The sequence below is a fragment of the Mastigoproctus giganteus genome, chromosome 4 (assembly GCF_048544385.1).
Source record: "Mastigoproctus giganteus isolate SK-2022 chromosome 4, ASM4854438v1, whole genome shotgun sequence".
Taxonomy (NCBI): domain Eukaryota; kingdom Metazoa; phylum Arthropoda; class Arachnida; order Uropygi; family Thelyphonidae; genus Mastigoproctus; species Mastigoproctus giganteus.
Genome location: NC_143578.1, coordinates 99,610,662 through 99,635,076, shown reverse-complemented (window position 1 = coordinate 99,635,076; position 24,415 = coordinate 99,610,662). Strand labels below are relative to the sequence as shown.

At 36.3% G+C, this 24,415-nt stretch overlaps 1 protein-coding gene across 2 annotated transcripts in view; it reads right to left on the bottom strand.

Moving 5' to 3' along the window:
* Window positions 1-550: 550 nt before the first annotated feature.
* Window positions 551-24,415, bottom strand: part of LOC150086947 (thioredoxin reductase 1, cytoplasmic-like) — a 147,305-nt gene continuing 123,440 nt past the window's right edge. For both annotated transcript variants that reach the window (XM_090372834.1, XM_090372835.1), the window contains 3 exons: window positions 15,948-16,043; window positions 12,964-13,098; window positions 551-1,748 (listed from right to left, as the gene is read on the bottom strand). In XM_090372834.1, the coding sequence (XP_090228960.1) occupies window positions 1,686-1,748; window positions 12,964-13,098; window positions 15,948-16,043 (294 nt within the window). In that variant the 3' untranslated portion in view covers window positions 551-1,685. The remainder of the gene's footprint in view (window positions 1,749-12,963; window positions 13,099-15,947; window positions 16,044-24,415) is intronic.

Here is a 24,415-nt window from a genome sequence, read left to right as displayed (position 1 = left end):
ACTTGTTAATACGGTTTTACTGTATAAACATTTGCAAGAACACATGTAAGACTAAAATAATTCAATCTCAAAAAACCACAGAAAGACAGAAAAAATTATAGCATTTATGAATTGATATTGAAACAACCCACCCCACTATCACAAAAAATGTTCTTGTTTACATACTGGAACGACCACCAGGTCAGAGGGAGTTTACAATAAATCATGAACATAATCATTAATTGTATTTAACAGTCATGGGTTTGAACCACAGTCCACTCTAAAAGCACGTGCTACTGCACTCCCACTCCTGACCACTTGGCTGCATCAGGCCTTAAAGTATATAATAAATGTATAAAGCTATCGTTAATGATTATATGAAATCAAATTCAAACATTATATGCATAAATATTATGTACATTTTATAACATTTGTGTTATCTGTAAGATTTATGCAGGAGAACTGTGTATAGAAGAAAAGTAATCAATACAAAATGTTACAAAAATCTTTATTTACATTTTTATATATATATATTACTGGTGAGCATAAATTGGAAAATTCCTATATTGTAAATAATTATGCATCTATAAAAAGAATTACTTTAAGAAATATTGTGGTACACAACTGAGTATGCATTATGACATCAGGCTACACTCTTCCACAAAGGATTTAGAGTTGAAAGCCATCATGAAAAGGGAAATTTATCCTTAATGCAAGTGTGAATACCAGTTTTTTCTAATTTCTCCCACCATCTGCTTTTCTGATATCTGCCTGAATTATAACAATAAATAACAAACTTACAAATTAAGTTGATTTATCTTCTCAAGAAACTTAGCAATCCAATCCTATAAAAATCACAATCAACAATGTAGTGTACGCTTATTCAAGTTCTAATAAAATAAATTTTTATATAACATGGAAAACCTATCTTGGGATATGTAAAGCTAAATGTCACATGATGATAAGTGAACTATATATAGCAATTTCATAATTTTTACAATTTACTAAACTATAAATGATTCATTTGTAAGAGAAATTAATGAAATTAATATTTTATTTTAAAAGTTTACTTTGTGTGGGTGGTTTCAGCCTTAAAAAGAAAGGAAATAAACATGTTATAGAATTCATAAAAACTTGCCAGTTTAAATTTACTAGAGAGAAAATTAGTTCATACAGAATTATTTTTAAATATTAACTGGTATAAATAAATCATTATTATAGTGAATTAAGGGAAATTTCTTATTTAAATGAAGGCAGGGACAAAATTACAAGAATTCCAAAAATCTTGACTTAAAATGGGATGGCGATATATTAAGCCGACAACAAAATCTTAGAAGGAACATAGCAAGTACATTAAGAGATCTAACATAAGCATATAATCTTCACATTATGTGGTGATATTCACCATACATTACATTTTGGCCCAAGGAAACATTTTTAAAACCCAGTATATTGTGTTCTACAATTTAATAAATAAATCTATCAGTCTCTGGATAAAAAAAGAAAGATAAATTTCTCAAATGCCTTTGAATATGAACAAAATAGAATTATATGCAAAATACTCTGGACTTTCAATTTCTTCATTTTTTTCCTCTTTTTTGCATTCTGTTAACATGATGGATATACACTTATCTATTCAGCTAGCATGATCTTTAAGTACTTATTTCATACAGGCAGATATCAAAGCAAACAGTGGGTTTTTAACCTCAGCATCCCTTCTTTAAGGTTGATCCTCCCGATCTTTTTGTGACATTTAAGGTGGTGAATATCTGTAAAAAGTAAAGAAAAATATTTTGTAACAAAGTTATTTTCCAAAAATAAATTTTCAGTGAAAAGAATAAACTGTCATATACTACTCTTAAAGACAGCCAAATTTATATACACTATTCAAAAGATAAATTAATAAGTAACATTTAAGGAATTCATTTATTTAATTTAAGGAATGATTCTAAATAGGTCACTGACAAACCAAATGAATATTTTGCATCTACATTCACACAAAAAATTTTTAAGGATGGCGATACCACATATATACCTAATTCTCTAAAAGGAGCTAAATAATTTTATAATTACTAAAATGAAATTAAATGAATGAACTAGATGCAATTAAAAGTATATAAGGCACCTTATTTACTTTTAACTACATCTGGAATCATAAAATTATGTTAAGACACAGCAAAAGAGATAAGTGGCCTTTTAGCCATAATTATTAGAGTATCTTTGGATTCAGGGGATGTCTTTAAAGACTGAAAATATCAAATCTCTCTCTCTCTCTCCTAAGGGGAAGCGATTCAAAGGGCAAAGTGAGTAATTAGACCTGTAGGCTCAATGGGAAATGTAGTTATAAGGAAATTGCAGTATGGATTTGTTAATGAGGGATCTTGTTTGACCAGTCTGATCAGGTACTAAACTGCTGAGGTAGTCATAAATGAACTAAATGCAAAAAATAAGTCTGACATTACATATTTAAATTGTGTTGTTCGACATAAATGATTACATATAAATTAACACAGAGCAGCCTTGGGATCAAGTTACTGTTGTGGATAAAGGGATGGCTGATGCCAGGAGATAGTTTTGTTATTAATGGCCACTGAAATTCAGAGACTAATATTATAAATGGTAATTTAGAGTTCAGTATTGAGCCCTTACTGTTTATAATATATATTAATGACACTGATATAGGTATATCATGTTTAATGTCTAAGATGATGATACAGTGGTGGACAGGGTGGTTAATCACAGTAATCAGGATATACTACTCCAACAAGCCTGAAAAAAAATTAGGATTACATTGTATAAAAACACCAACTGTTTAGCATCGATAAATGCAAGGTATTGCACTTGAGTATTAATAATCCTATAATAACATGCATTTGGGCATGCAAAAATCAAAGAAAAGAAAAACAGTGCTGCTAGGGAAGCTCATGGGCTTTGTCAGTAATATGCAGGTACATTTCCAGCAGGGCCAAAGAGGTGATTATCCTGATGCATAAGGAAATAGTAAGAAATATCTAAGTACTACATGCAAGTGCAGAAGCCTTTAGAAAGGAGGGAGGGGGGGAGAGGGAGAGAGAGAGAGAGAGAGAGAGAGAGAGAGAGAGATCTTGGAATGGGTACAGGGAAGAGTAACATTACTCAGGCACAAATGAAAGGTTCTGGAGAGCAGGCATCTGCACAGAGATCTCATCGAAGGGTTTAAGGCCATAAATGGTTCCGTAAATTAAATGCAGATGGCACCTTTACTCTTTCTCAGACAAGATGAGACACACGAAGGAACATCAATTTAAATTGAAAAAAGGATAGTTGCAGGGCAGATATGCAGAAATTTTCTTAGAAAAGATGAGCAAATGAAATTTGTAGTCTTTAATGTCTTTTTGTGCCACTACTAATTCAGTAATTCTGTAATCAAACAAAAAAAAAGAAAAGAAAAAAGTTCCATAATGATTTGGCCAATACAAGGGTGCACAAAAAAGTGTTCTAATTCCATTGGAGAAGCTGCTGGAAATTTGATCTGCTACTCCATCTATTTATTTCCATTAACTCCCTAGCTGGTGTGTGCCAAAAAGTCACACAAGCAGGTGTATTAATTACCTTGCATTCATAATTCAATATTCACGGGGAAAATGCTGTTAGAAATAGTTTTAAAATTATATGTTTATAATTTTATTCCTTATTCTGACCCTATGCTGCATGTTTTATATATATATATATATATATATATATATATATATATATATATAAAACAATACCTCATGCCAATATCCAGTGACAGATTTCAAAGCTGAAACCAAAACTACATAAGACAAATGATCAAGTGAGCACACCATGAATTTTCCATAAATTTTAAAAATAATCAATGCTGTAGATTGAAATCGAAGAATTCAAATTCATGCTGACAGTTCTCACAAGTATTTTAATATTCAAATTTATTTACTTTTTTGTTACAAAAGTCACTGAGTTGCTGGTCACTGAACCAGCAAGCCCACTAGAGGGGGATTAATGAAAAATAGTAAATTCTTACAGAAATATTAAAATCATAAATAAGTACTCTTAGTACGAAGATTTAAAAAAAAAAGGATCAAAAAGAAGTGTTTGAATTATAGTATCACCTTATTTTGTCATAGTGTGGGAACTGAAAAGGAATTTATAATACTAGCAAGAACTACTATGTATTGACAGCACACACAGGTAAGTTGCATAACCTCTGGAGTCTACATGCATGAGAGAAAGAAAGAGAAACAGGAATTTCTGAAATACAAGAATATTCTTAATCCTTAAGAATATTCCAAATAAGTTCTGATTTTTTAAATTTGATTAGAACTGCCTTTTTAAATTTAGAACAATGTATCAGAATTAAGAAAGGCAAACTGATGCAAGGAACTCCAAACATATTTGGACAGCTTACAAAAAAGTCACCTAGTCCAATCATTCCTTAAATTTATATAAGCTCTACAGTTTTATAAGATTAGGTGGTAATTTATTACAACATTTAATAACCTAAAAATAATTTTCATATAACCAGTCTTATATATATTGCTATCCTATAGATTTTTTATCTGTGAAAGAAAACACATACTTCCCCCATTAATTTACTAAAGCCTTCAAAAAGACATCTCAGAAATGCATGTGCTTGCAAAGGAAAAACGCTCACGTTTTTTTTTAATCTGTGGAAAAAGTTGGTTTTTTTTAAAATTCTGCTGGAGTATAACAAAGGTTTGACTTTTTACTAATGGATTACAATACTTTTTTAAAAAAAATTTCTTAATGAAAAACTTGACTATTTAAAAATGTCATTTTAAAAGAGATACTTAACAAAAATTTTTTATTAATTCTGCTGAAAAAAAATGTTAGTCATAAAACAGACACAGAACTACTGGCTTCTTCTGTTTAAGCTTATGAAACTCTTGAGCGCTCGAAATTTCAAATTAATTTATAACACATATACAAGGTTTGATCAAAAAGTTTGGTGAATGCTCAGAGTTCTTGAATGCATGACAGACAAAAGATTGTGAGGAGGCTTATGATGACATCTGTACATGCCCACACTGAGTCTTAGACCCTTTGTTACACACTAGCTCTGACAGAAAGTTACAGTGAGCACTTTTCTCATTTGTCGTGTGTACTGAAAAACGACAAAATCTGAACAATTCTGTTCAGTAATTTTTGACCAATTGTGCTACATCCACCGTATTCCCCCTGATTTGGCAGCATGAAACATTGGCTATTCCCAAAATTAAACAGGACATGAAAGGAAAGCAGTTTAAGTCAATTAAAGAAATGCAATGAAATATGACAGACCATCTAAAAACATTCACAAAGAAGACTTCTAAAAATGCTACAATTAGCAGCAAACACAATGAAACAAAAGCATGGATATAGATTATATTGAAGAATAGTACTAATGTAAATATTTACCACTGAACAAAATTAATGTTTTGATCAAACCTTGAGTGTGTGTCATACTATTAATCACTTTCAAGTTTATAAAACTTTTTAAGGATGTGCAATTAAAAAAATATGTATTTCAGAGGAGTAACACTTGTAAGGTGCAGTGTGACTACTAAAAAAAAAAAATTACAAGAATGCTTTTGCTGCATCTCAGACGTTTTTGTGCAATTACTCTGCAAAAATCATAAAATTTCACTTCAAAAAACTACTCTAGTAAAACTGTCTATATTTAAGAAAGGTAAAGAAAGCTACAGTTATTAATTTCAAATCAACAATTTTAGCAGAAGAAAGATTCTTCTGGCACTTCACCTGGCAAATGCAGCATGGGCACTGCTGAATTAAATATCTCAATAAGTCATGAAGCAGATTGGTCTCAAGACTTTGAAACCTACAAAATCAAAGTCCCACTCTACAGGAATGCTTTTTTATATCAATAACCATACTCCTTTTGCTGCACCTGTTTCAACATATCTCTCCCATCTGAATTCCCATCCTATATAGAATACTAGATTACTGTGACAAAACCAGGCTTCATAAAATGGAATAAGATTCATTTCTAAATGGAATTTAAGAGAAATAAAAATGAGAAATTGTCAGACTCAAGTATCTAGTGGCCTGCCAAGTAATGGACCCTTGATTCAGCCAGAGCAGAATAATTAATGGCACATTGCTTTGCTTCAATCATTTTATTGGGAAACTAATGTGAGAAACATGGGTAATGTTTTTTGTAATAAGTATAGGTAGACTAGAACAGTGGTCTCCAAAGTTGGGTGCACGCACCCCTAGGGGTGCGCAAGTAATCTGCAATAAATCAATATTTATTAATTATGAAAACTTTATTTTTTCAAAACTAAATTGAAAATAAAATTATAAATAAATGTTTTTTTAATACTTCAATATGCGGCTTTGTTAAATCAAGCATGTTCTAAGTACGTGCATTTTGAACCTGAACTTCAATTTGATTTTGTTTTGTATTTTTTTATTTGTGATCTTTTAAAATTGTGATTTTAGATATGCCTTCCATGTAAATGATTTATAAATTAAAAAAATATATTAAACATATTTAATTTTTTATTCCAGAGTGCGCGACCAAAAAAGTTTGGAGACCACTAGACTAGAAAAAGGGTGTTTTAAAAAAGAGGGAATTATTATGCATAATAATGCTCTCTTTGAGGTTTAATTCATTTAATTTCATTAGTGGGGACTTAATGATATTAAATGAATGTGAGCTGACAATTTGTTGGATAAATATAGGACCATGCTAAAAAAAATACCACTAGTTAGGTCAGAATGTATATGTACTTGCAATTCTACCTAGACACAACAAGAGGGATATGCTGAGAGCCTTGTGAATTAACTCAAGACTCTAGGGATTCTGCAAAGCTTTTGGGAGAATTTTTATCGCATACAAGTGCATGGCTTGTGTGGCCTACACCTGTAGGTAGAAAGAATCTATTTTGTTTGCAGATTTGAGATTCATATGAACAAAGGTGGTATAAAGGTTTTTGCTAGTATCATTAAGAGTTCAGGAAAACTGCTAGTTATGGGGGGGGGACAAAGGGATAATACAAACACATTCATCTCAAACATACCATAAGGGATCCTTGCTTGTTGCCACAACAACCAATATTGGCAAGATGTCCCAAGGTTTAAAAGGAATGGGAAGCTCATGATGGGAAAACATGATTAGGACAACTAATGCTAATATGATAAGGCTAATAGAAATGAGGGGTTACCTAGAAATAGGGGATGATGGATTTCACTATGGAATGTACAATGTATTTATGAAGGATAGGGAAGACAGTGGTGGAAAAGTCATGCTTCTTGTCAAAAGCAGCCTGAGCATGAAAAAAGCCTTTGCAGATCCTGTTATATCTACCAGCACAGAAATCTTTGTAGTGTGATTTAGTTGAAAGGAAAAGGTATGAGAGTGGGAGTAATCTACAGAGCAGAAGATTGCAAAGAATATGATGAATCTAGATGTAGATGGAATGGGCAAAAAGTGCGAGTCCCTTATTATGAATGATTTCAATTTACGCTTAATTGGTTGGGATAAGTGGAAGGGAAACTCACCTCACGTAACAAAATTTAAGCAAATTAGATGATTGGTACCAGAATGTTAATTCTGGTACCAATCGTCTAATATCAGGAGAAAATATTAGGAGTAAGAATATTCTGGACTTAACCTTTATGAATCAATGATATCGTAGGCCTCACAAAACAGGAACCACTAGCAGGAAGTCATCAAGTAGTCACAGGAATATGAAGAAAGATATAGTTGTTAAAGGCAGGGACAAATTAAGTTCAGGAAACAGGACAATGACAGTTGAAGATGATACATGGCATCTATCAACTGGACAGAATGAATATGTACCATTAAGAAAGTATAGCATGAGGAGGATGCTGAGGTGGATGAATACAGAGCTGGCCAGTTTAATACAGCAGAAAAGGATGATTTGGGGAAGTTACAGAAGGATAAAAATACTGAAGCCTACGACAGCTACAAGTTATTCTAAAAGTCAACTCTAACCACAGAAAAGGTTAGGGAAGCAAAAGCTGAGTATGCAAAAGCACTTGCTATGACAACAAAGAGCAGAGACAAGGTAGTAGTAGTAATAGTGGTGGTGGTGGCGGCATGTGATGCAAGAAAGCAAGTGTATGAGCTTATGCAGCATCACCCCAAAAAAAAAAAAAAAAAATCACACCATTCCCTCCAAATGCCTGTCCAGTTCCACATTAAATTTATTTAACCTATCAACTTCCACGATAGATGGAAATTTGTTCCAGCAATTAACCACCCACTGGCTAAAGGCAAATTTCCACACATCTATTCTACATCTGTCTTTTCTTAATTTTAATTTATGCCCCCTTAGGTTCGTAATCTGAACAAGTGGAAGGATCCCATCAGAATTCAGCATGCTCAATCCATTCATGGCCTTATACACCTCAATCAGATCACTGCGCAGGTGCCTAGTCTCCAGCCACTGCAATTTGCAGAACTTAAGCCTCTCTTGGTAAGAGGATCCCTTCATTCCCCTCACCAATCTTGTTGCCCTTCTCTGTACACGCTCAAGCAAATCTACATCCTTCCTAAAATGAGGCCTCCAGACCTGTATGTAGTACTCAAGGCGTGGTCTAACCATTGCCTTATACAGAGGACAATCACCTCCTTTTCCCTGCTAGCAGAATTCCTATATATCATTGACAAAACCCAATAACCTGCCCTGGCAGCCTGTCTGCATTGCTCCGAAAACTTCATATCTGACTGCACAATTACTCCCAGGTCTTTTTCATTTTCTACCACCTTAAGTGCAGTACCACACAGCTGGTACGTTTCTCTGGGGTTACTTCTCATCAATATCACTGATAAATATACAAAACAACAGAGGACCCACCACCAAACCTTGTGGGACTCCACTAATAACATTAGTCCCCGAAGAGCAGCACCCATTAATTACCACCCTCTGTCTTCTCCCACTCAAACATCCTTTTATCCATTGTAGCAACTTACCCTTCATACCATTCTGCTCCAATTTGTACAATTCTTCCATGTGCAATAGTGTCAAAAGCTTTCCTGAAATCCAAATATATGATATCAAAATTATTTTTTGCATCCAGTTCCTTTGTAACCACATCATAATATCCTATCAAATTTGTCAGACAAGACTTCCCCTTAACAAACCCATACTGTGTCTGAGCTATTACTGCAGTCTTGTCTAGGTGATCCTGCATCACTTCTTTAACCAGTGACTCCATTATTTTCCCCTGAACAGAAGTTAAACTAACTAGTCTGTATTTACTCATGTCACCCTTCGATCGCCCTTTGTGAATTGGGGATACATTTGCACATCTCCAGTCCGTGGAGACCTCCCCTGAGTCCAAGGATGCTCTCATAATTATGGCTAGGGGTTTGCTTAGTTGCTTTGCCGCCTCCTTTAATATAACTGGATAGATCCCATCCACCCCAGGTGCCTTTCTTATGTTTAACTTCAACAATTTCTCCTCCACTTTGCTCTCAGTTATTACAAATCATTAAGCACCCTGCTACAATTTTATAACCTTCTGCCATTTTAAAACCTTAATAACTCCTCATGTGTGAATGTAGATGCAAAATACTCATTCAGTTTGTTTGCTATCTGAGTAGGATCATCAACAGTCGATCCATCGATATCAAGTGGACCAATTAGATTCATCCCCTTCCTTTTAGAGGTTATATAAGTAAAGAAATCCTTGCTGTTTTTCTTAGCATCTATTGCCAAAGATTTCTCATAATCTGCCTTTGCCTGCCTAATCTCCTTTGTGACCTGATTACAAATTAGTTATATCTGCAATAGGCTTCTGAGTCGCTTGATAATTTATATGCATCCCATGCATTTTTTTTCTCTGTTACAAGTCTCATTAGTTCATTTGATAACCATTTAGGCCTAAACCTTTAACAATATTTCTTAATAGGTATGAAACTTTTAGTAGCATCCACGATTAATTCCTTGAATGCTTCCCACTTAGAATTTACTGTTGGTAACATCGTCAGTTGATCCCATTGTACAGAATTTAAAAACTGTCTGAGACCACTGTACTCACCTTTACGGAAGCAAAAACCCTTTCCTTTACCCCAGATGGTAATTATATCTTTAAGCAAATCCCACATCATATACATGAAAAACATGGTTTTTCACGTATATGAATACAAAGAAGAAAGCAAATCAGATTGGGCCCTTGTGCAATGGATGTGGGAAAAATCTTAGATAATCTAGCTGATTAACTAATAGGTACTTTGCATCAAGTTTTTCTGACAAAAGATCTTTCATGGTAAGGACAAGCTGTGTGAATGAGGCCGAGATGTGAAAGTCAGGGCATCCTGACTCAGGCAAGGTTCCTTTCGATTGGAGAAGTGGTAATGTGCCGCCAATACATAAAGGCAATTCTAAAAGTAAAGTGAGTACTAAGACTGGTCAGTCTAACTTCGGTGGTTAGTAGAATCTTGGAACTGATTACACTCCAAGGACACAGTCAGAAATGATATTCATACACAATAGCTTCGTTAAGGGATAATCATCTTTAACAAACCTGGTGCTATTTTAACATAGTTTACAGTAGACTTTCCAAATAACGGCACCTTCAGAGATTCAAGGTGCCATTATTTTGATTTTTCCGTTATCTAGAAAGTTTTATTTTTAATATATTTAATGCAGAAATAATGAAGCCAAATAAGAAATAGAGATATTAAAAATACAATTTTATTAACTGAACATAAAAAACAAACAAGTTGATGACCCAATGTTATATTCTGTCATGCTTATGCCCCGTTCTATTTTCTTTATTATATCAAGTTTAGTCTGTGCAGGTAGCACAATGGTATCGTCACCATCCTCCCCACACCGGGTGGAAAAGGCCCCAGTTCGAATCCTGTTGATTAAGCGAGGAACTTTTATGGGCTTTTTTCACTCCTTGGTTGAATTAGCTGGACTCAGTCGTAGATAGCAAGGTTCCCCCTCCAGAAACTGGGGGGGTTCATCCAGCAAAACAGTCCAATCGATCAGAGAACACATGCAATTTACAAACACATTACACATGAGCATATGAATTAACTTTCTGGGTGATGTTAAAATAATAGTTTAGATTACATCAAGTTTGCCATTAAGCTTTAATGTTGTTCTTTTCTTCTCGGTATGAGGTTTATTAACTTTAGGAACTATAGTGACAGGTTCTTAATTTAAAATAAATGTAAAACAGTGATGTAATCTGTGACATCAGTACAGAATCACTTTCAAAATGGAGAACGTAAACAAATATAGTAATCACGTGACTTGCAGTTTTCTTTTTTCGCCCCCTGTAAGACATCTGCACCGTATGTAAACATCCAATCTCAATGTACCGTTAGCTGGACTGTTCCATTATTTCGACAGTCTACTGTATGGTTAGCAAGGCATTTAACTCAGTTGCTCATGACAGGTTATTGTATAAGCTAGAACACACTAGGATCATGGGCAAGATTCTAAGACAGATCACAGGGTGGCTGCAGGGCAGGAGACAGAGTTGTGATTCATGGACATTCTTCAGATTTGTATAACATCTGAAGTGGGGAGAGACCCCCCCCAAGGATTACTGTTTTTGATCATAAATAAACAGAGGGGACAGAGAACATGTTGTCAAAATTTGCAAATGATGTAAAGACTGGGAGAGTAATTAATGATTAGTGCCAAGTTGCATCCCTTCAGGTTGATTTGGATAGACTTCAAGGCTGGTCAGAATAGTGTGGGAAGCTTCAAGCTTCCTTGAACTACATGGCTAATACTAATAATTACCCACTGTCCTCATCAGCAGAATTCTCCTACATCATAGATAAAACACCATATGCTGTTCTGCACAGGGTGAGAAACTTCATGTCACATTGCACAATTACTCTCAAGTATTAACTCGCCATTTTTCAGACCAACAGAATGATTTACCTGGCTCTTGTTATCACCCACCCAAACTTTTTATTATCCTGTATTCTCCTTGTGCCTTTTTTTACATTCAAGCATGATTTATCTACCAATTCATTTTCAGTGATCCCACCATTAGACTCCAGGATAATGTTTAACCAATCCATAAAGGTGACCTGAAGAGGTTATAGGGAAACTAGACTGATGAGTTCAGAATTGTGTGGGTGACAAGATCACAGAGTCTATGGCTAAGTACATAATACAGTACTACCTCAATAGGAATGGAAAGTACATTTGACCAATCTGGTTTATTACTATGATGGTGACAAGACAAAACATTTGGATGCAAGAAAATTTTTCATTTTATACACATATTTTTGGAAAATATATGCTGGTTATACAGTTCTATACACTTTTTTACAGTTGTCCATTAGAGGTTATTGTATAAACTGAAACAAGCTGGGTTAAGAGTGAAGACAGGGGCAGTCATAAATAGGTTTTCAGAGTGGACTATTATAGTAAGTGAAATCCACTGAGGCCTAATTTTTCAGATGACAATAAGTCTGAAACTGTATTTGGAATATAACATTCAGATTGGTTCAAAGAAGAATGACCAGATTGGTAAGAAATCTTTGTTCCTACAAGGGTGGCCATATAAAGCTTATGAGAAAAAGGCTTAACCACATTACAAATAGCAAATTCCTGCTGTCTTTTTAAAGACTGAACTTGACAAGAGGCACAATTCTGTTCTGCCAAGCCAACCTAAAAATAACACAAAATAAGCACCTTCAACAGCATGTTTGTGCACTCTTGAAAGTGAGTGTTTCTTTCTTTTGTCGTCTTTATTTTATTTCATTTTAATTTTAGTTTGGCTTGGTACTTAGAGCAGAATCGCACGTTTCCAAGTTTAGCCTTAAAAAGTTCAAGAATTTGAGGTATTTGTAATTTTGTATAGCATTTCCTTTTTTTTCATAAGTGTTAGTAATATTACCTATATTAAAGTAATCTTTAATAGCGGTAATGATTTTACTAACCAGACTTTACTCCTAACCAAAAAATTAAATATTATCAAATAAAAGAATTAAATTTATATAAAAAATTTAAAACTAACCTCAGCACAAGTTGGATGGATACCTATAGTAGCATCAATATCTGCTTTTGTAGCACCTTTTTTGATACCAAGAGCAAATCCCTGGGTAACTTCTCCAGCATTTGGACCCATATAATGAAAGCCAACAATTCTTTCCTAAGGAAAAAATAATTATTTTAAATGTAAATAGAATGCTTTAGCAGAATAATACATACCCCAGACATTTTCTATCTGTAAATAAGAATAAACATGTTTGCTGCTAGCTTTACCTGTCTCCTTGATTGGTAATTGATGCTGACCAGGAGCCAGTGCCAATTCACAAAATAAGGAGACAATCTCAGTGGCATTTTGGAGTTTTCACTTCTGGAGAAAAAAAAAGGCAGAACTAGACAAACATTTGGAGTGAATGGATGGGTGAAAGGAAAAAGTGGTGTTTTTTTTTGGCTGATGCTGTATAAGCTTACTTTCTTGCATCATATGCCTCTACTAATGCTAATATTAGTGCAGGTGAAAATCATGTTGGCCAATGTTATTAAAAGGCATGTTCAAAACAGTGGATGAAATTTATTTATATTTTACCATAAAGAACCATTCCTTCCGATAACTGGCCCACTCCTTACTTAATCTTTTATTGGTTATACAGGTCGGTTAGAAATTTAGTATGCCTAGTTAAGGATTACACATGTAACGAGGCAAGTTTGTTATGTTATTGTTTGTTATTTGGTTTTCAGGAGCATTAGCAACTAAGGCCATATTTCTCCGGAATACGTGGTGGTCATTCTCTGACCTTTCCGCATCCTCCGTATTTGGTGGTGACTGGCTCGAACCCCAGTCTAATCAAGAAGCGTGTTCTACGCACTGCTGCTCCTTTCCCACCTGGCTACGGAGGCGCCTAAGTGAGGCAAGGCTTACACACCTATCACCACTTTTATAATTTTCATGAACCATTTAAGTAACTTGGTAGTTGTTGGCGCATCGGCTTCTGTGGCCATAATGCACCTCCCAAAGTTTTTGCAGTACTTTGATCCAAGCCCGAGGCGGGATTCGAACCCACGACCTTTGGGTTGCCAGGCAGGCACTTTACCCACCCGGCTAGCCTGGTGGGCCCATTTAAGTAAGCTACTGACAAAGTTTAGTGTGGGAAATGAAAAACTTGGAGCATTATTCAATATATACGAGTAAAATAGCTGAAGGACATGGTTATAAAAGCAGGGACGACTGAATTTAGTAATAAGCACACTACACTGCATTGAATATTAATAAAAATAAAAATAATTTTAATTAACTTAATTAAGACTTTTTAAAATTTTGGAGTACTGTTCTTCTGTGGATAAAATATAATAATAATCAAAAATATCAATACTCACATTTACATTTCACCAGTTAAAAATACTGTGACATTGTCAAGAACCTTTATGGATCCAGAGACAAACAGTCAAAGTGTGCGGTGATGTGTTTCACTGGTACAGATGATAGACTAGTAATTTTCACAGTATTATCTACTCTTAGCTGATAAACACAGTAGTATCTAAGAGGGGGGGGATTATATCAGAGATGCCCTTTTTGATGTGCTGGCTGTGCTACTTGCATAGCCAACATGTCAAAAAAGGTCACCTGACATCCACTTCTTCCCCAAAGGTCATAATAGCCAACACATCTTCTGAAACAATGCAAGTAGCAAACCTGACACCCACCAGTAAATGCCATGTTTGCTACCTGCCTTGTTTCAGACCTGGAACGTGTTCCTTTTAATGGTGTCATTACTCAACATGCCTACAGGAGTCAAATGATAGCACTACAAGGAACCATGACTAAGTCTGTTAAGCAAGTTCAAGGAGCCAACTTAGCATCCACTGCCAGTGGTCTAGATGCCATAGCCCAAATGACACAGTAGATGAAGTCATATCCTTCCCCTTCAATGCTCTGTACATCTGTCAATGAAGGGGAGACAGACCATCTAATCCAACTGAACACATCAATGCAAATTAGTGATCCCATACACCAACTGTTTCAGTTTTCAGACCACAATAACAGTCTTCAGGCTATACTAGGTTTCCCAAGTAAAGCCTGAAGATCTTATTAACAACATATTCTTTGAGCTGTTCATATGTGCGGTTTTTTGTACCCAATTAACAACTATACACAGCTTCGTGTCAATTTTTACACAGATATATCTGTTATTGATGTCAGGAAGTATAATATAAAGTAGCATGAAACTTTGTTTCCGTACCTATTGATAGATGAAATGGTATTGAAGTTAACTGTCAGAAATAAAATTTGAATGTTTGTACAGTGATCAAGATGTCATGCAACTCAAAGTTTGGGTGGCAGTACATTTGGTGAAATTGCTTAACTTCTTTCTGACAACATCAGGACAATGCTCCATAAGTCTGAGGGCAATGTGGGAGACAATCCAATTTGAATAACACTGAGATATTGCCACACAGCTCATTTCATTTCTCAAGGTGGATAAAACCAACTGCTAGTTTCAGCAAGATGATGAACCATGCCACCTGTCTTTTCTGTGCACTCTTTGACGACTGCCTAATTTTCAGAGAGATGTGATTCTCAAGATAACTGGATTTGTCATCTCCAGATTTTTTTCTCCTGGAGGGCTTATCTGAAAGGAGTAACCTAGAAGAATAACCTACACATACTGGATAAGCTGAGGACCAACACTACAACAGCAACTGCTGCACAAAGCAAAAAAATTGATCCTGCACAAAGCAGCTTCAAATGGAGGGAAGGAAATACATGCCTGTATTTGCGAAAAGGTGGCCATTTTCAGCATATGTTGCAATCAAATTGATATTATTGTGTTAGTACAGTAAGATGACTACTTAGTTGTACTTATGCTATCAGTGTTACTCTAAAAATAAAGCTGTTACATCTGGGTTGTATGACTTATTGATCACCTAATATATAACTTGTTGTTAGATCCTAATGCATAAATAACTAGCAGTTGTAAATTTGAAACATGCAATTTAAATTTGAGAGATACTTGCATTTTCAGGAATTAAACATATAAGTTTAACATAGCAAGAATTTTCATCTTTCTTGGGCAAAGTCCATTCCAAAGGCAAAAAATTGGTGTGATAAACCTAAAAGAAAGAAAAAAATTTTATAATTAAATGAAATCAGTGCTACAGCCAACTTCAGCAACTGGTGAGACAATTTAACAAATCATTAACACACTGGATTTCACTTCTTAACTAGTCGGACCAACCTTTAACGAACTTCCATATAGCGAATTTTTCTATGTAGCAAAATTTTGATTTCCCCTGATCATTATGAAAATTAGTTTCTGTATAACAAAGAAAATTTCCATATAATGAACTGATTTCAAGAGACCTGGGACACACTGTTTGCACCTCTGGTCTTCAGGCAATAGAGCTGTCACTGTAGAAAGCAGGAATTAAGAGATAAAAGGATTAACAATTAATCACTTTAGCTTTTAATGGCTAAAGGGTTTAATTCTTAAGAGCATTCCACAATTTTGTATTGCCTGAGAAGTCACGCTGGTCAACTGCTATCTATGTGTTGTCCACAGTTATTGGCAAAGATTAAGGCATATTACCGACACTGATATTGGCTCTGGGCAACCTGTTTTCTATTGTAAGCACCCTATTAGAGAATTAGGATAGTGTGATTTTTCTTTTATCCCAGAAATTCATCTGTTGTTTCACAGAAATGAGTCATCCACACTTTCACTAAATTTCGCCTGTCTCTATATGGTAGTTAGAAGTGGTCCCTAAATCAGTTTTGTCTTAGTTGCTATGCAAGTAACCTTAATGTCTAAGAGGGAGTCTGAGTGTAGTGAAAAAAAAAGTGAAAGTGCTTAATAGTGTAGATAGGGGCATAAAAGAAAAAAAAAAAAGAAAAAAAAGAAAAGAAATAAAAAAAAAAAAAGAAATCGAAAAAAAAAAAGAAATCGAAAAAAAAAAGGGAAAAAAAAAATAAAAAAAAAAAAATAAATAAATAAAAAAAAAAAGGAAAAAAAAATCAAAAAAAGAAATCTCTTTAAAATTTGGTATCCCTGCCAGTAAGCCTCCGTAGCCGAGAGATCAGGAGCTTTGGTTTGGTTTGTATTGAGGTTTAATGGCGCATGGACTATGCGGGTCATAATGCACCAGTTCATAAGGTTGTGTTTCAGGGGTGTTCACTTTGGATTTCAATTGTTCATTTTAACCTGATTCATACATCCTTGTGTTAGTCTGTTGCTTATATTCACTTCCTTAGAGGAGGTGGTATAAATAGCTTTAAGAAAGTTGAAAACATCTGTGAAGTCGTGTTTATTTTTCAAGAGGTCTGTTAGTGTAATGGCGTCATGTGTCCTATAAATATCTTTGAAGGCTTGTTTACGTTCATTTGCATAGGTAGGACAGTCTATTAATATGTGTTGAACTGATTGAACGGTGTCACAAGTCTGGCATCATGGTGGTTCCTCTGCTCGCAACAAAAATGAGTGTGTAATATGGGTATGCCTGATTCTTAGCCTGGTGAGTGCTGTTTCTTCTTTTCTCGACCTTCGACTGCTAGAAATCCAGTTTTCAATATTCGGCTTTATTTGGTACAATTTGCTTGTAGTTTGCTGATTCCAAGTTTCTTGCCATTGCAACTGGCAAATACGCCATATCACAGGCTTGTAATCGGAATACAGCACTGTTATATCTTCTCCAATCTGTAGTATGGCTTCTTTTGCTGACTTGTCTGCTGCTTCGTTTCCAGCAATCCCTGTATGTCCTGGGATCCAGCAGAAAAAGTATCCTGTTCATTTCTGGCACAGTCAGTTAGTATTTGCCGTATGTGCCAAAGGATTGGGTGTTTGGATGTACCTATGTTTTGCATGGCTTGTAAGGCTTTATATATACAGGTTCCTTGTTGTTGTTGTTATTTGGTTTTTAGGAGCATTAGCAACTAAGGCCATATTGCTCCGGTGCGGTGGTCATTCCCTGACCTTTCCGCATCCTCCGTATTTGGTGGTGACAGGCTCGAACCCCGGTCTAATCAAGAAGCGTGTGCTACGCACTGCTGCTCCTTCCCACCTGGCTACGGAGGCGCCTACAGGTTCCTTGTAAAGAACTCAAGGAATCTGTATATATTACACCTCTCGTGTAATGCTTCATCTTGTACATGAGTTAAGGCTATTTTTATTGCATACAATTCTGCTGTGTATACACTGCACTCTTTCGGTAGCTGTTGTGTTAAAGTTATATCTGGGAATACAGCTGCTGTTCCCACTAAAGTGTCTGTTTTTGAACCATCTGTGTATATTGGAATTAGTCAGGAAATTGAATTCTGTGCTCTGTATGTAACTGTTGGAAGATTACTGCAGGTATCGCTTTTTTATTCCATTTCTAAAAGAAGTCCCATATTGGGATATGCGAATCCCACGGTGGAGGAGTATGAACTGGCATGTGTGCTATTCTGTCTATATTAAGGTTATGTACTGCCAAAAAGTCTTGCATTATAATTCCCAGGGGTCGGTTTGCTTGTTGGAGATTCTGGTATAAGTTTCTGCATCGTGGATCAAAGAGGGTCTCCCAAGTAGGGTGTCCATGCATAGATTTTATTTTAAATGTATAATACAATGCGAGTTGCTGTCACCTAAGAGTTAAAGGTGGTTCGTTGGCTTCAGCATAGCTTCTCTATTGGAGAAGCTATGCCTCTCTGTTGGCTTCTCTATATATGGAAGAGGTACGATAAGCACCAGTAGCTATACGCAGTGCGTTGTGATGAACTGGATCCAGCCATTTCAGAGCTGTTTTCCGTGCTGAATCATACACTGGGGCTCCATAGTCCAATTTTGATCTAATTAGTGCTTTGTATAGGTTTAGTAAGGAATATCTGTCTGATCCCCATGCTGTTGACGAAAGGATTTTAAGTATGTTCAGGTGTTTTGTACAGCTTTTACGCAACTCCAGGATATGCTCCACGAATGTGACTTTCTTATCTAAGATTAGCCCGAGAAATTTTGCCTTCGACTGGGTTGGTATATTCTTGCCTTCTAATTTCAGTTCAGGATCAGGATGGAGATTTCTTTTGCGACAAAAATGTACACGTATTGTTTTTTGTGTTGACAGTCTGAAACCATTATCTAGTGCCCACTTACTTATATTATTGATTGCGCATTGCATTTGTCTCTCGATAGTTCTCATGTTCTGTGCTTGACTAGAGATACTAAAGTCATCAACGTAAAGTGCATGTGACACTAAAGGAGGGAGTTGATTTGTGATCGAATTAATCTTTATGGCAAACAAAGTGGCACTCAAGACTGAGTGTGGAATGCCTTCTTCTTGTTGGTACATTTTAGAGAAAGAAGTTTGTACTTTGACTTGGAAGGTTCTGTTCATAAGGAAGTTTTGGATAAACATAGGGAGATTTGCCTCTGAGTCCAGCATGGTGCATATCTCGCAGGATCCCATATTTCCAAGCGGTATCGTAAGCTTTTTCAATGTAAAAAACATACTGTAACCATATGTTGTGATCTGATAAGTGCATTTCTGACGTTGGCTTCTATCCTGACTAGGTGGTCCGGAGTAGACCTATGATGTCTAAAACCACATTGCATGTTTGTGTAGAAGTTATTTTCCTCTAGATACCAAATCAATCTCTTATTTATCATTTTTTTCTAGTAATTTTCCTAAACAGCTGGTGAGGGCTATTTGTCGATAGTTGCAAAGATTTGTCAGGTCTTTGTCAGGTTTCGGGAAAGCTAGTACTATTGCATGGCACCATGTGTTTGGAAATACATTTTCTTGGAATATTTTGTTATACAATTTCAATAAATTTTCTAATTCAGTCTTGTTAAGGTGCTTGATCATGTCGTAATGTATATCGTCTGGGCCTACTGCATTTGGCCTGGCTGTGAACAAAACTTCATGTAGTTCATTTATTGTGAATGGCTGATTGTAGGGTTCATTACCTTTTGATTTAAATTTGATCTTATGATTTTCTGCATTTTCTTTTTGGATCAGAAATTCCAGATAGTATGAATCTTTCGCTGATACTTTTGCGAAGGTCTCACCTAATGTGTTTGCAATAACGGTAGGTTCAGTCAAACTAATTCCATTGCAGACCAGTATTGGTGATGGCCTATTTCTATATTTACCTGTCATTTTTCTTATTTTATTTCAGACTATATGTGCATTTGTTCTTTTGTTTATTGTAGATGTGAATTTAATCCATGTTGATTTTCGACTCTGCTTCCTAGTAAATCGCGCTATGGCTTGCATTCTTTTGTACTGAATCAGATTTTCTGTTGTGGGGTACCTGCGAAAACGGTTCCATGCCCTATTCTGTTGTTTTCTTGTTTCAGTGCAATCACTGTTCCACCGTGTTTTCGAACGGCTTGGGAAACATGATGAAGTCTTCGGGATTGTTAGCTGCCTGCATTTTGTATGGTTTCTGTGACATGTGCTAGTGCAACAACTACTGTTTCCTGTTCAATGATATTGATGTTGAAAACTGCTTTCCTCCTGAATGCTTTCCAATTAGCTTTTTCTATTTTCCAGCGAGGAGTCCTGCTGGTATGATATGGATATTCACCGACCAGTGTGGAAATTACTGGATAATGATCACTCCCAAGAGGATCCTCAAAAACTTTCCAATTAAATGTTGTGTAAAGTGTAGGAGTGCATATGGTAAGATCTATAGCTGTGGTGGTCCGAATTGGAAAGTGGAAGTAAGTGTCCCTGTTAAGAAGTAAGAGGCTATGATTATCTAGCAGTTGTTCAATGATGCGTCCTCTTCTGTTGTAGTCGGAGATCCCCACAAAGGGTTATATCCATTCATATCTCCCATCAGACAGATTGGGGGGGTGGTAGTTGTAATAATGCGTCTAGGTCTTCATAAGAGACATCTTCTCCTGGTGGAATGTATAATGAACATATGGTTAATAGGGACCTTGCTATTGTACGAATTGCTAAAGCTTCTAATGGGCTATTTAAATGCACCTGTTGTGTTGGTATTATGTCATTTACTAATAAGCAACTCCTCCATGTGTTATACCTTGAGTTATTCGGTCTCTTCTGTACATTGAGTAGTTCCTGATATTCAGGGTATCTTGTTGTTTGATGTACGTTTCCTGGAGACAGATACAGATTGGTGTGTTAAACATAAGAAAAGCACCTGGGCTGGATGGGATCTATCCAGTTATATTAAAGGAGGCGGCAAAGCAACTAAGCAAACCCTTGGCCATAATTATGAGAGCATCCTTGGACTCAGGAGAGGTTCCCACCGACTGGAGATGTGCGTTTCCTGGAGACAGATACAGATTGGTGTGTTAAACATAAGAAAAGCACCTGGGCTGGATGGGATCTATCCAGTTATATTAAAGGAGGCGGCAAAGCAACTAAGCAAACCCTTGGCCATAATTATGAGAGCATCCTTGGACTCAGGAGAGGTTCCCACCGACTGGAGATGTGCAAATGTATCCCCAATTCACAAAGGGGGATCGAAGGATGACATGAGTAATTACAGACCAGTTAGTTTAACTTCTGCTCCGGGTAAAATAATGGAGTTACTGGTTAAAGATGCATTGCAGGATCATCTAGACAAGACTGCAGCAATAATTCAGACACAGCATGGGTTTGTTAAGGGAAAGTCTTGTCTGACAAATTTGATAGGATATTATGATGTGGTTACAAAGGAACTGGATGCAAAAAATAATTTTGATATCATCTATTTGGATTTCAGGAAAGCTTTTGACACTGTTGCGCATGAAAGACTATTGTACAAATTGGAGCAGAATGGTATTAAGGGTAAGTTGCTACAATGGATAAAAGAGTGGTTGAGTGGGAGAAGACAGAGTGATCAACAGATGCTACTCTTTGTAGATTAATGTTATTAGTGGAGTCCCACAGGGTTGGGTGTTGGGCCCACTGTTGTTTTGTATATTTATTAATGAGGTATATCAGGCAGTGTGCTACTGCAACAGGATCTACATAATTTGGGCATATGGGCTAAGAAGTGACAACTGAAGTTTAACCTTGACAAATGCAAAGTACTGCATATGGGTAGGGTAGAAGTAACCCCAGAGAAACGTACCAACTGTGTGGTACTACACTTAAGAGGGTAGAAAATGAAAAAGACCTGGGAGTAATTGTGCAGGCAGATATGAAGTTTTCTGAGCAATGCAGACAGGCTGCCAGGGCAGGTCATGGGGTTTTGTGAATGATATATAGGAATTTTGCTAGCAGGGAAAACGAGGTGATTATCCCTCTGTATAAGGCAATGATCAGGCCACGCCTTGAGTACTGCATACAGGCCTGGAGGCCTCATTTTAGGAAGGAGGTAGATTTACTTGAGCGTGTACAGAGAAGGGCAACAAGATTGGTGAGGGGAAGGAAGGGATCCTCTTACCAAGAGAGGCTTAAGTTCTGCAAATTGCAGTGGCTGGAGACTAGGCACCTGCGCGGTGATCTGATTGAGGTATATAAGGCCTTGAATGGGTTGAGCACGCTGAATTCTGATGGGATCCTTCCACTTGTTCAGATTACGAACCTAAGGGGGCATAAATTAAAATTAAGAAAAGACATGTAGAATAGATGTGTGGAAATTTGCCTTTAGCCAGCGGGTGGTTAATTGCTGGAACAAACTTCCATCTGTCGCTGTGGAAGTTGACAGGTTGAATAAATTTAAGGAGCAACTGGACAGGCATTTGGAGGGAATGCTGTGGTTTTTTTTTTTTTTTTTTGGCTGATGCTGCATAAGCTCATATACATGCTTTCTTGCATCACATGCCACTACTACTATTACTGGGTGATCAGATACTGTACGTCGTCAAAATTAGTACGTAATCCACGACAGTTCCACTGGATAATTTTATCCATTATTTATATTTGCTCAGCCCCGCGAGCTGTTTTCGTTGGGTGGTTGTCTTTTGTTTTTCTGTCCTTACTCTACCACTTTTGAGAAATACCGGTTTTCTAGTATCCATATCTTCTAATACTTCAGCATGGATTTCGAACACTTTGTCATCTATCTTTCCTGTTTTCTCAAATTCCATAAATTCTGGGTTATGTTCATGATTTCGTGGTCTGCCATTACTCTTACACTGTTGCAAGGTTGGAGAATCTGAGGGGATTGAGATCGGTGTGTGTTTACTGTTTTCGCGTGTTTATCTTGTTGCTTTGCTTGGAGTAAGTATTTGACTTATGGAGAAAAAGATTCATTTGGAAGAACTGAGATTTCAGTTTGACATTCCACTGATTTAAATTTAGTTGCTACTTGTGCGTACATTGGTCTATTGGTTATGGTTGGCTGGACCATTTTTCTTGCTTCTTGATATGTAATATTGTGGTCTGTTTTGTATTTCTGTATTTCTTTTTTCCATCTATCACATGTTTTGGAGTATGCAGGATGTTCTCCTTTACAATTTGGACACTTTGGGGCTGGGCAGTCATCAATCTGATGTTCTTTGGATCCACATTTAGCACATGTCGGTGTATTTCTACATACTGTTTGTGAGTGTCCAAATTTTTGACATTTGAAACAGCGCAAGGGATTTGGGATATATACTTTTACTTGGCAGTTAAAATATCCTGCTTTTACAGTACCTGGGATTTTTTGTGTGTTAAATGTCAGGATTAAGGTTTTGGTAGGTATTACATTTCCATCTCTCCGAATAGAAATCCGTCTTACATTTGTCACTCCTTGATTTTGGAGGTCTTTGCTGATTTCCTCTTCAGTAACGTGTAAGAGATCCCATTCAGAGATTACTCCCTGCGAAGAGTTTAAGGTGTTATGCGGGGTGACCACTACTGATATACCTCCAAAGTTCGATAAATTCAGTAACTTTTCGGAATGTTTAGTACTGGACGTTTCAACTAACAAATCCCCAGATCGGAGTCACCTGACCATTTTTGGTGTTCGGGGTAGTCCTTCCAAGACGTTTTGGATGAAAAATTTCTTTCCTAATGTCTCCTCTCCAGTGGAGATGATTAGGAATAAAGGTGTCGGTGATGGTTTGGAGCCATCTGTTCTTTGCATTTTGGCAGTATTTTCTGGTTCTTCATCAAGCCAATTTTGTGGGATCTTTTCTGAAGTCCCTTGGGAAGTAGTGACTTTACTACTCATGTTTTGCTCTTTTAGCCCAGGGAGTGTACCTTCCAACTCCCGGTGCCACCAAGTGACCAAGCAGCGGCTATAAATTAGTAGGGTTGGTGGTTAGTTTGAGATAAGAGAAAAAAAGAAAGGTGACTTTCCTTTCTGTTAGTTTGCTAGATCCTTTTAGCAAAACTTACTTATGAAGTAAGTTTTGCTAAAACTTACTGAAAAATGAAGATCGCTATAAATATAATAAACTAAGTATAATTGAGAAGCGCACTCTAGAATCACTTGCTCACTTGGAAAACGCTTGGCACTCTGGGGCGGTCAGGAGCAGGAGTGCAGTAGCACACGTTCCTTGAGTAGACCAAGGTTCAAGCCAGTAGTGACCCGGTTTCTCAGAATGTCAACCATTCTGAAAAAC